General features: G+C 38.1%; 1 protein-coding gene across 1 annotated transcript in view; it reads left to right on the forward strand.

The window, feature by feature from the left end:
- Positions 1 to 1,118: 1,118 nt before the first annotated feature.
- Positions 1,119 to 12,820, forward strand: part of CREB5 (cAMP responsive element binding protein 5) — a gene marked incomplete at its 3' end in the record, with an annotated part of 207,744 nt that continues 196,042 nt past the window's right edge. Inside the window, exons 1-2 of the mRNA XM_083866145.1 lie at positions 1,119 to 1,184; positions 4,459 to 4,552. Coding sequence (XP_083722271.1) covers positions 1,131 to 1,184; positions 4,459 to 4,552 — 148 coding nt within the window. The 5' untranslated portion in view covers positions 1,119 to 1,130. The remainder of the gene's footprint in view (positions 1,185 to 4,458; positions 4,553 to 12,820) is intronic.

Raw genomic sequence — 12,820 nt, forward strand, 5'->3', positions numbered from 1 at the left:
GTCAACTGTAAGCATGCTAAAGATACTCCTGATGGTAGGAAGCAATGAACTATAGTTTGAAAAAAAATAGGTGGGTTTGAGCAACTTTGCCACCTGTCCTTCTGCAGATTTTTGTAGTTTTAAAATCAAATTCTGCTTCTCCACCAAGATATTTCTCTTTGGTTCATGACAAAATTACCCAAACGCAACCCAGATATTTTCCTAAGAGAAGCTGTGGTGAGGCTGAGTTTTAAGGGATTTCAGGGAATCTCTAAACATAAGTCATCTGCTTTAAGATGGGTCAGCCACTACATTCTAGCTGGTAAAAAAATGGTTGTTCCAACAGGCTGAAAACATTTCCGAAAAAAACCCCAAAAACTTACTTATTTTACTCCCTAGAATTTTACTATTTTTTTTTTCTGCTGAGGGACACTGCCCTAATATTGACTCAAATTCAGCTGCATAACTGCATTCTGAAGGTGAATATTTCATCCTTTGCCTTTATTTAAGACTTGGGAGCTTTCCCCTAGGGTGTAGTTCAAGGTTACACAACTGGAACTGCTATGGGGAAATGCAGTTTTAGACAAAACTTCACTGCTGAAGCTCCTGAGGCTCTAGTTGACCTTTTAAAGGATGGGGATGCACAGTTACCTTGTGTGTATAGAGAGCATGTATGTAATGTATTTAAGTTATTAATATCAGACAGTATGGATGCAGAACTTCAAAAAGTGGGCTCTTTCTCAGAAGTAACCTAAACGTCTGGTTTTAATGTTGTTCAGCAGGAACTGAAGGAGGAAAGGTAAAAACCTTTAATTCAAGGTATTTCTGAGAAGACATGTTATCTAATAAAAACACTGAACATATGCTATTTTCTGAGGCAGATTTATGCTATGAAAGCTGAAAATTTTTTTTCCTTCTTAAAAGTAAATTGTTGCTCAGGATGGAGCAGTAAGAACTTAGACTGTAGGGAGCCTGCTTAGTACTCTGAGTATGAAAACTTTGTTCTGATCTGTTTGCAGAGTTTGAAGTTAAAGCACAAACTGCGATTTCTGTATGTTGCATGCATGTGTGAAGTTTAGAACGTGTATATTCATAGGTTCCCTTTCTTTCCCCCTCCACCTTTTAACATGTAGATTTATGAGGAATCAAAGATGAACTTGGAGCAGGAGAGGCCTTTTGTCTGCAGTGCCCCAGGCTGCTCACAGGTGAGTGGAGTCAGCGGTGGTATTAATTGAGTCCTCAGCACTAGCTCTGGCTTGTATAATGCCTCCTGATATATTAACACACGTCTAATAATAATATGTGTGTCAAGGGTTTTTTGTGTGTTTTTTTAAGACCTGCTTCCCCTGAATTCTCTCCTTTCCCACAAGATATTATTACAAACTATTTCAAGCAAATACAACAGCCAGTCAAAAGGGAGTTGGTACAAGTGCTCCTCAAGCTGCTTCTGTGCCTTTTCTCATCCCAAAGCCTAATGTTTCAAGCCATGTATTGCAGTTTTCTGTAGGGACTAACAAGAGAGGACACACTAGGCAGGACACATTGATCTGTCTTCTGCTGAGATGTATGATGGAATAGATTATGTTGCTGTTGGAGATGGTAACCCTCCTAGTTTTTTTTTTCCATTTTAAACACTCAAATACAATGATATCTTATTAACTGATCTTTATTTATTTATGTATTTATTTATTTTTAATCTTTAAGATGTCTTCCTACTAATTATTTGCTGTGGAAAATGCAGCCCGTAGATAATTTTTGCCCTAGAATGTGCATTTGGGATTCCTGTCCTGTTGACTGGTGCTCTGCCATGTGTCTCCGAGGCCAAAACCTGACCTGTAGCATAAGATATTTTATGCTCTTAAAAAAACCTGAAGTGACAAGGATTTTACCTGCTGAGATTTGAAATGAGGTTTGTGTGGTTTTTTCAGTGATTTTGCAGTGATGAGGGATGTTCCCCCACATGCAGTGATGAAGGAAGTTCCACATGTGGCACTTCTGACCCTACTGTTTTTCAGAAATGAGAGTTTGTGAGTAAAATCTTCAGCCAAGGGCATCTTTTGGGCTCTTGCCACAGGCTTTCTGTGTGCATCTATGTCAAGTGATATAGCATACCCATGTCTCAGAGTCCTCCTCTCTTAATTAGTGAATCTTTTCCCTGTTTCAAGTGTACATTGGGAATTTTCAGCTGGCTAATATATTTACAAGTCTTCAGGGTCTTCTGGCAGAGGGATGGGTGTCTGCTAATGAAGTGTAGGTGTTGATTTTGCCAAGAGCTGACATAAGGAGAGGTGGAAGCCTTCAGTCCAGTTAACAACTGGCTGAGTGGCTTTGCTGTTTCACTAAGTGGAAGTTTTTCTATGGGAGGCAGTGGGCATCTTTTGGATTATCCTTCAGGCTGAGAGTATGCCCCTTTAGATTTCCACATGCAGAGTTAAACTTTCACCATTCTGTCACAGAGGTAGAATAAAAGTATCTGCATTTAATTGTCACTATTTATTTACCTTTTTGATGAAACTAAATTCCACTGAAATCAGTGGACTTGAGTGTTTTCATGTCAATTCTTAATTAGTTTCCTCAGTGGAGGAGAAGCCGATCCAGAGAAGCTCTTTCAGGTATTCAGAGAGCAAGTTTGGTGGCATGCTGTTACATTGGAAAGATGAACAATGTAGGCATGACTTCCATCTTAAAAAACATTTAACTTCCCATTTTCCAACACGACCTCTGTTTGTTGTAAATGAGGACTTGACATAAGTGTGTAATGCAGAGTTGCTGTCCAGCTAAGCTGGCTGGGGTCTGGCTTCTCTCTTGGCCCATGCAGATGTGTGCTGAGGTCTGATGGAGTTGACCTTCTGCACAAGGAAGAAAGTAGACTTAGAAAAAAGACAGAGAAGTCTGGGCTGGAGGAACAGTTTCTCCTCTGTTGACCCCTGCCCTGTTTAAGCTGGCTGATTTCATCATGGAGAGAGAGCATGGTATCCATGAAGAAAAATCTATTTCCAAGAGAAATAGATGTGGGGTTTTATCCCCCCCTTCACAATTTCATTGAGCAAAGCCTTTCTCAGATATTCCCTTTGTTCTTAACAGAAATTCCTAGTGCTGCATTTCTTCCAGATGAGTAAGCAGCAAACCAGTATTACACAGTGAGGAAAAGGTCTTTGGGGTTTCTTTCTTTTTCAGTGTTTTTGTTTTGGTTTGCGTGGTGTGGTTTGTTTTTCTTTTTTCTTTCTTTTTTTTTTCCATTTTGTTTTGTTTTGTTGGTTTGTTTGGTTTTTTTTTTTTTTCCCAGAGAATTTGATTCCATTATTTATGCTGCTTTGTCTATGGGCTTAGAGAGATTCTCAGAAGGTGTAACATATGGCAATTATTTATGCTATAGCCATGAGCACAGTCACTTAGCCAAGAGTATACTGTGTTGAAAGCTATAGGTCCCTTTAGCTGTGTTTTTGCCATTTTTTTTCTCCTGTGTACCTGTTGCTTTAAAAAGCTGCTTTTAATTATTTTTTTTTTTCTTCTCAAGCCTTGGTGATACAACTTTTGGCTTTTGATAGTCCTGAAATAACACAGTTGAAACCATCTCAGTTGCAAAGGTCTGTGTATGCACATTCTGGTGAAGGAAAGTGCACAGAATCACTCTGCTGTTTTGAGCCCAAATGTACTAGTGCTCGAGTGTTTATTCAAACTTGTCTCTTCTTTGTTTTGTTCAAAATAAGCTATTTCTTGTAGAAGTCTGTAATCAGATTGTAAAACAAACTTTGTACACTGATTAGTTTCTTACAAAAAACATCTCTTCCCCTTCTCTGCTTGACAAAGGAGAAGAATTTGATTTAGTATCATAAAGGGTCATAACTAGTTGCTATAAAACCGTGCACCATTTCATTGCCACTTCAAATCAAGTCAAAGTATCAGATACTTCCAAATTAAAGATGTGTTTTGCCTGAATACTTTTGGGTAGAGAAAAGCTGGCTTATTTGGTTATTTTTATAGCTGTTCAGCAGATATATGTTGCAGAAAGACACAAAAGCAGAAAAATCCAGTAAAGTGATTTAAGATTTGCCTCATTACTTAGCGTTTGCCGTGGGCTAAGAGCACAGAGAACAGCGGTTATCACAGATCCTCAGGCACGTGGTGACTTGTGAGGCTGTGGTAGCTGGAGTGGGTGTCTGAGACCCTTAGAATTTAAAACTTGGACAGTAATTTTTTTCAAGCAGTTGCATGACACCTTACAGTTTGTCTTCCCAGAGAGCACAGCAACAAATGTGTTTCTAAATCGAGTACAGCTATTTGTTACTCATACTCACTTGTATTTTCAAATATTCTGTTTCCTGTGCCATTTGGACACATTTCTAGCTGGATAAATTTCTTTCACTCTCTCATTTTTGAAATTCTGTCCAATGCCAAAAGTTTATTAGAGAATTAAATTCTTCTTTTTTTTCTTTTTTTTTCTCTCTTCCTCTCTCTTTTTCTGTGTTTGCCTGACAGCGTTTTCCAACAGAGGATCATCTGATGATTCACAGGCACAAACATGAAATGACTTTGAAGTTTCCTTCAATAAAAACAGATAATATGTTATCAGGTAAGAAGACATGAATTCAAGAGTCAAGATAACTATTCAGATGATGTTGAAACCATGACTCCTATTGGAATGCTACTGGCAAAATGACTCCAAGATTGGTTTTAAAAAGCCCCAGCTCCACTTAAATAACAAGGAGAGATGGATTAAGCTAGAATGCATATCTTTGAACAAAAAGACTGTTGTCCTTCATCTGGCTTCATACATATTTGCCATGAGAAGGAAAGAAATCACCGGATCTCAGGCATGGCAGCTCTCTCATTGATTCCCAGTAAATACAGGCACTTAAGTATATGTTACTTGGGAGCCCAGCAGTGAGAGTGTTAATGCTGCTGTAGGACTTGCTATTTAAGCTGGCCAGACTTGCTTCAGCATCTGGAAGAGGCCACATTGCATGAGCCACCTGTGTGGTGAGTCAGGAACTGCCCACTGGCAATGGCCATAACCAGAAAGGTGAACCAGTGGGTGATATCCAGTACACTCTCTCCATCTCTCTCTGCACTTCCCCCTTATAAAGAGGGTTTATTTGGTATTCGGTGCAATTGCATCCTATAATTTCTTGAGTAGTATATTATGTAGTCTTTTTGTGCTCTTGTCTGTGTAACCACATTGCTAGCTGGCCTTCAGCCAGTGCTGGATAAGGTCAAGCTAGCCCTTCATTTTACTTCTTTTCTCTCCTATTCCCTTTCCTATTGTTTATTCTTTGGGCTATAGTAATGGACTATTTAGAACAGTATCTCTAAAATTTTCGAGGTTTCAAAGTAATGGTAGAAAACCCCCCTATGATGCAAATCTGTGTGTGGATGTTCAGCAGTGTTTGATATTTGTCTTTTGCAATGGGCTTCTTCAGGATAAATTGTGCCATTTCAGATGCAAATGTATATTTGTTTTAGGGACTCTAGCAGACTAACTCTTTTATGGTTAAACTGTTTCCATTTTAATGAAAATTGTAATGAAGTAACAATGGCTTGCAAAAATTTAGATCTTTGTGTGTTTGTTTTTTTGTTGGGACTTTGGGCACCAATGAGAAGTTAAGACAGCCTTTTTCCCAAATAGAATTTATTTTGCTTTCACATTTTAAAATGCCATAGTGGACTAAGTTTAGAAAGAAACAGTACAAAACATTTTGAAGAGTCGGTCTTATAAAGTGCCTGAATGCCAACTATGCCCACAGAATCCTGTGTTTGCAAGCACAAATGAGAAAAAGCTGCTTTTTTGCATTTGGCTGTGTCCTTTGGCAGTGAAACTGCTCCAAGACATCTGTGCTGTGGGCACATTCACCCTGTGCAAGTGCTGGCTTTTGTTAAAACTTTCTGTTTGGTAAGACCTTTGTTCGAGTGCAGTTTCTAAGGAATCTATTTTGTCATCAGGAGTCCCCTGAGCAGAGTAGCTCCATTTGTGTTTGGTGACTTCTATGATTTAGAAGTCCTGCTCCTTCCAATGAATTGCTTTCTCAAGCAAAAAGAATGACTGTCTTCCAGCACTACCACTGGTACTGGGCCCCCTAAACCTGCAGTTAGCCAACTGTACATACTAAAGCAGAATTTTCTGTCCAGAAAGACTCCGAGGTTGCTTCTAAGGGATGTATTCTTTGAGGTTTGTCTATGATGATCCTTTGTAGTAGTGAAAGAGTAAAAAACCACGTGTTCCCAAAGACTGTAATGGCCTGGCAACTTGGTTCTGCTGAGTACTGATTCCGCTTTTTGTGTTTGTTTGCTGGATTTGTTTGGCATTTTGCAGTCCTTACTCAGGAAGCATCATAGATCATCTACTCTCGGCAGGAAGACATTGAAAAATAGTTGATTCATTACCCACTGAAACCCTGAGGATATCTAAATACCTTAAAGTTTAAGATGTTTTATTCTTAGATTTCAGAATGAAAAATTAATGATATATGGGAAAAAGAGACACTCTTTTCTCTTAGACATTTGTCTTAATGTCTTCTTTGTTTTTTGCATTTTTGCTTATTTGACTTTTTAAAAAAATTATTCCTGTCATCAGTAGGTTCAAAGGATTGCAGCATCAATTGCCCTGTAATAAGCCAGGTGCAGTGTTAGGTTTCTTTTTTTCCTCTTTCTCTTAAGCTGCCTGGAAGTCAGACTTTCTAAATTTTTTTTCTGGTATGTTGTATACTATCTTTTAATTTGTTGTGGATGATCCATTTATTATTAGCAATTTGTCATGAAAAATAACACATTGTATGCTTTCTGGTAGACATTAGAATTATCTGCTCTGTTTACAGAGCTAGCTTAATCCCCAGTCTGGCTTTACTATAATATCAGTAATATTTAACACACATTAAATAAGTTTTCTATAAACTGTTCCTGGAATTAGGCACTGAGTGGTCTTGTACAAGACATCTTAAAAACTAAGCAAAATATGACTTGGGAAGAAGGAACTTGATGTTTACACTTTTTGTGTAATATCTGTGTTTGGCTCTGAAATATCAGCTTCTAAGGGAGAGGTAAATGTTATATGTGAATTTATATGGTGTTATGTAGGTGGGGTCAGTGTCTAATAAACAATGGTGCATGACCTGATTGCAAAAATTGGTGCTGTGCTGATTTATCAGGTATGTCTTTCCACAAGCTTCCGAGTTATCAGCTAGCTTCACTACTTTTTCTACATTTTTTTCATGCTGGCTTAATAAGAACAAGTTATATTAAATCTGGTGAACCAATCTCTTGAACCAATTCAAAAACTCCAGATACCCATGTACAACAAACAGCTTTCTGTTCTCTGACTCTATAAATGGAACGAAAATCCACTAGAGGTATTGAACTAAAATGCAAGTAATACTTTTGTTGCACAACTTGGCAACACAGTTCTGTCTTTTTAAATTAATATTATTTGTTCCTCTTTGTTGTATGTATTTTATTTTTGTTTGTTAGAAAGTCTTGTTTGAAGGAGTATGGATAGAGAGTCATTGATGTTTTCCATTTTCATCTTTCCAGCCAAAAAAGATCTCTATGAGATAACACAGAATATCTTATGTAAGTTTTGCATGCTAGTCACCATTGCAGGCAATGTTATAATTAAATTGACTGTAATATATGTCAACTCTTTGCTGTCATGCTGAGTGAACAGTGTTTGCATTGCTTTGAAACTCTGCAGTTTGTTGTGTGATGAAGCTTTTGTGTTTAAACACCAAAATAATAATGTCTGTGGAATAGATTGTTTCCTCCAGGGAAATACTAAAAGCCCTGTAGAACTGAACTTTGGGAGCTAGGGATTATCTACATAGAAAACTTTTTTCCTTCCTCTCTCTATGTACTGAAACCAAATCCTCTAGAGTTTTGGTGGTAAAGCCCACTGTTGAGGTAGAAACACTTTTCTCTAGATGGAAGAAGTGCCTGTAATAAAGGTAGTGCAAATATATTCCTTTTCCCAGGTAATGCCTTTGTCAGTGAGGTAATTTACATCATCCTTGGTTGCCTTAATTTTTTCCTCCTTATAGTTTTCTCAGAGAGGTTTATCAGGCATGAATTTTGAGGTATGCAAAATAATTGGGTATAAGGACTCATACTGTAGTTTTTCTTGTTTGCTTCTGTGTCCCTTGCTTCATCAAAAATGAAATGAAACATTTTCCTACATTTACCAGTCAGTTTCAAAGTGACCAGAAGACTTTACAAATTAGTTGTACCCGGTATCTGTACCCCTCCAGGAAAGTATGACCAGTGCTTTAAGGAGCAGTAAAGTTAGGCAGTAAAGTTCCTGGTAGCCCTCATCTGGGTGGGAGCATTTTCAGCCCCTATGTTTGGGTGCACTTCTTCCTCTCCTCTTTCTCCACCTGGCTGATGATGTTGAGTTCCTCAGTGAACTTGGGTAGAAACCTGTGAAATCAATGAAAAAACCTTTCTCAACTTCTCAGGACATTCCTCTGTCTTTGTGGCTGCTTGATGGGCAGCCCTTCAAATTTCTGTGCTAGCCTCATTTCTCTTTGTTATCATTGTATGAAAGCACAACACGAGTAAGTGTATAACTTCAACAGAGCCCACAGCTGAACAAGCCAAATGTCTATTATTATTGCACATCAGACTAAACAATTTTTTTTTGAAAGAAAAATGAAGAATCAAGTTACATGCTTTGGAGCTGTGCTGTTAGGTATCTTTTACCAAATCAGAATTTTAATTTTTTTTTCTCAAAGGGAAAGCTTGTTTCACATAACTGTCCTTGGGTTCTCCAGGGCTTTTTTAAAACTATCAGCATGCTTTAAAGTTTCATTTTGTGTTTTGAGGGATGAAACTCAGGAATTCAAGGTAATTTTTAGAAAACACATTCTGGAAGAATCAAGTAAGTTTCTCTATAGCAAGCTAATGTTGTGTTTCCTGACCTGTTATTTTGAAAGCAATGTATTGAGACTGAGTGTTCTTTCTGAGACTATTATTTCAATCCCCACACCCCCAAATGAACAACAAAAAAGAAACCCCCATGCATTGCCAAATGTTGTGAGTACGTAATGGAATCTTTTGACATTACTGAAGACTTCAAGTTCCCCATTGCTTTACCTCATATATATATTTTTATGAGTCTGAAAAATCAGGTATCACTTCAGACATTGAGGACAGCAACCAAAATATACACAGTATGTGAAGTTCTGGTCAGAATATGGTTGCTGAGTGTATCTGAAATCCCTTCCTGTAAGATACAGTAGGTTAACTTGGGATCTGCACAAGTGAGACCATTTGGGCTTGCTCTAGGGCTTATATATTGTCCATTTACATTTTTGGGGCTTATTTAAACTTAATGTTTCTTGCAGTCTTTCTGGTCATGACTATGTCATCAGAGAAGCTGATTATTCCTTTGAGTAATAGGCTGAACAATATTTTCATTGCCTAGTCTGAAGCTTGACCAAATCTGTGTTTAAACTGGTGATAAAGTTGAGATAGAAAAACCTTAATAAGTAATTATCAGATGACAGGTTTAGCTATGAAGTGACAGATGGCTAGAGGTAGATGTTTCAAAGGATAGTTCTAGAGTATGGAACTAGTTGAGGATGGAAAGATTTTTACATGTTGAACAATGGGACTGGGTTGGGATAACTGATCAGTATAACAGGCAGGTATCTTGGGTTAACATAGATAATTCTGTATCAAAAGCTGCCAATACAGTTTGTGACATTAGAGTCCTGTGTTATGTAAGTAGCAGTGTGCCTGCAGAACAGCTTCCTACGTTACGTGTGTCCTCAGCAGGAATGCTGAGAGTGGTGCTGGCTCTGTCTGAGTTTTGGTCCAGATGGGTCTGGCTCATCCAGTTGCTGAAGTGCAACAAATCAGAGCCCTGCTCTCAGTGAGTCTGCAATAGTTGTGGGCGCTGGTGATAGCAACAAAAGCTTTGTTTGTACCAACAGGGAAAAATGAGGTCAGGCACAAGCTGTTGGAACTATTAATGCATTTTTAAGTGCTGAGAATTAGGAATTTTTTATTAATTCTGGGAGACCTGATTTTATAGCTTATGCTAAGGTCTCCTTTGTGATACTCTTCCCAATTAAAACACAAAGGCTTGCCTAATCTAGATAAAAGAATTTCTGTGGTGTTGAGAGTAATTTCTTCTATTAATTTGCCCACATCCTAAAGGAAAACTGGTGTTTTGCAGAGGCAAAATAGTTGGTTGCTCAGGAGGAAATCATGCTCATTAGACTTGGTAGCCTTGAAATCCTGAAACCAATGAGTGCAGTGTATGTGCAGTGTAACTACTTTACTACACAGACTCTCAACATTTCAAAGTCTGGATCTTTATCAGTTCTGCTCTCACACAAACAGAGGTTTTGTGGCTTTCTGGTTTCTGTGAATGTTGAAGGCTGAAGTATTAGAACTAGAAAGGCAAGTCTTGTTTTACATCTAACTGAGCTGACTGCCAGGAGTTCTGTGGATGAAGTTTAGACTGGTTGGTTGGTAGTGCTCCTTCCTCAACTGAGAGAAATAAGGGGCTGTCTGTTTCAACAAAAAACTTGATGTGCATTCCTGCCAGTCTGATTTCTGGAACATAGAAACTACAGCAGCAGTATGAAGAGACTGAAGTAATAAAATATCACCATCTCCATATGTACGTGGTGTAAACAGAGTCATTATTAGTTTTGATCTTTTGAGATATTAAAATAGTTAATTGGAAAGTTCAACTGTAGGCAACACCATTGGTTATCTTGTGGTGCAGAAAACAGACTTTCAGCATGAGCAGAGAAAAGAAGCCATTGAGGTTCTTGTGCATTTGAAGTCACACTCTTGCTCTGACTTGCTTTTTTTCACTGTTAAAATGGATTTACTTCAATGAGATAAGTTTTTTTGGTCAGTTCTGGGCCCAAGCAACTCTGAAGAAACCCAGGATTTTTGATTCTAGGGAAAGTGGTGGCATCAACTTCTTTATGAAACCATAGTCTCTCATCTGGGCCATGAAATTGATACCTTGCTTATTTGATATGGATATACCACTTCTAACAATAAAACATTTCCTCTATTTACCTCACATTCAGATAATAATGTGCCCTTTGTGTCCAGGAAGGCTTAGCAACAATTGTCTTTGATTTTCTTCAAAACAGTGATATTGTTCACTAAAGTAGCATTTTAATCCTTTTTGGAAATTGAGTCTATTTCTCCTGCATTTTAGTGCACCTCATTTCCAGGATGAGCTCCAGTCCAAGGGCCAAAAACAACCGTGGTGTAAATCTACTGAGGTTACTGAGGTTACTCTAGAGATTTGTTTGGCATTGCTTATTTAGGATATGGACTGTAAAATGCTGAGTCTCCTCAGCTCCCATCGATGCCAGCAGCACCTTGTCTACTCATTGCCTTATGCTGAGTTCTTGCAGGATTCTTAGAAAGTTATGTTTCTAACTCTGGTAATACAGTAGTTAACTGTGAAAGCTAACAGATAAATAAGTGTGCATTTCCAAATACTTGAAGTTTGTTTCCTTTAAGCTCATAAGTAGGATGGTCAAGCCAAAAGAAATGAAACAAGAATTTTAACATTAAGGACTTGCATTCTGATGTTCTATCAGAAATACAAATTCAAATTAGTGTCTTTGCCCTTGGATTACCTGAGAAAGTCAGACCTGGAGGACCATGCTTGATACAGGTGGAAATTGGCTTCTCCTGGCTTTATAATGGAGAAGGCTGATCTTCTTCCTTAGTTTCCAAGTGAAAACTGCATTTTCTTTTGTATGCCTTGCTTTTGTTCTGCTTAATTAAGGGCTGATGTGCATTTCTATCCTAATCATATAAAATTCATTGTGTCAGGTAACTGTTTATTGTAAGGGGGTAATATTAAAACCTCACCCAGCTTAACTAGGTGCAAATTTTTCTTCACTGAAGTGGAAAGCTTTTTTCTGGGGTCAGAATTGACCCAATATGGGCAATGGGGTTTAACATGACAGAGTTTTCATTCTTTAAAGAATGAAATACAAAAATAGGTACGCTGAAGATTATTTTTTAACAAAGTGAGTCCAATCTTTCTGCAAAATCAGGTACAAAGCATCTCAAACTAGAACAAAGCCTTGGGAAGAAGGAGCCAAGGTGGAAAAATTAAGAACTAGCCTCATAATGAATAGAGGTGTCCTGGAGCTGTGCTTTTGTGAGTCTTTGGTTCCCAAATTTGGGCTTGATTTTTTAATTTCCTGAAGAAAGACCAGCCAAGGTCATCACTGAAACTACAGTCTGCATGGCAGTTTAGCTTGTCTGTCTTGCAGGTTTTTGAAAAGATGTCAGAAAACCTTGTGATTTCTTCAGTCCCTCTTGCCTATGGCAATTAAAGAGAGGACTGCCCTTCTTATATTAATTCTGAGAGGGCAGAAAAATTCTAGAGATGAAGGCATTACACGTTTTTTTTACTCCAAATTTCATGGTTTTCCATGTATTATCAACACTTTCAGGTATAAAATGCAAAAGAATGCTTCCTCATGGCCAGAATTTCACTTTTCATTGCTTTTCTTGATGTTGTTTAACTCTTCCTCCAAAAAATTATGTTGGAAGCAGAACTTTTTGCCATGGCTACCTTTTTTTGCTAAGTATGTGTATGTTTGAGGTGGTTTTTGAGTACTTGAAGGCATTAACTAGTGTTTGTCCACAGCAGTTAACACGTGTGCTGTAGTGTAAATAAGCATTACGAGATACACTGTGCGTTGTTCTGCATGTGCCTATTTTTGGAGTTTTTTTAGGGAGTTCTAATGGCCATTTGCACACGTTAAGGATGTGCACTTGTGTTATGTGTCCTGGGAAAACCCATGCTGTTGTCTCTCTGCCCAAATGCTGCCTAGTTTCTGATCCTGATGGCAAGCAC

This window comes from Zosterops lateralis (genome assembly GCF_965231275.1).
Source record: "Zosterops lateralis genome assembly, chromosome: 1".
Taxonomy (NCBI): Eukaryota; Metazoa; Chordata; class Aves; order Passeriformes; family Zosteropidae; genus Zosterops; species Zosterops lateralis.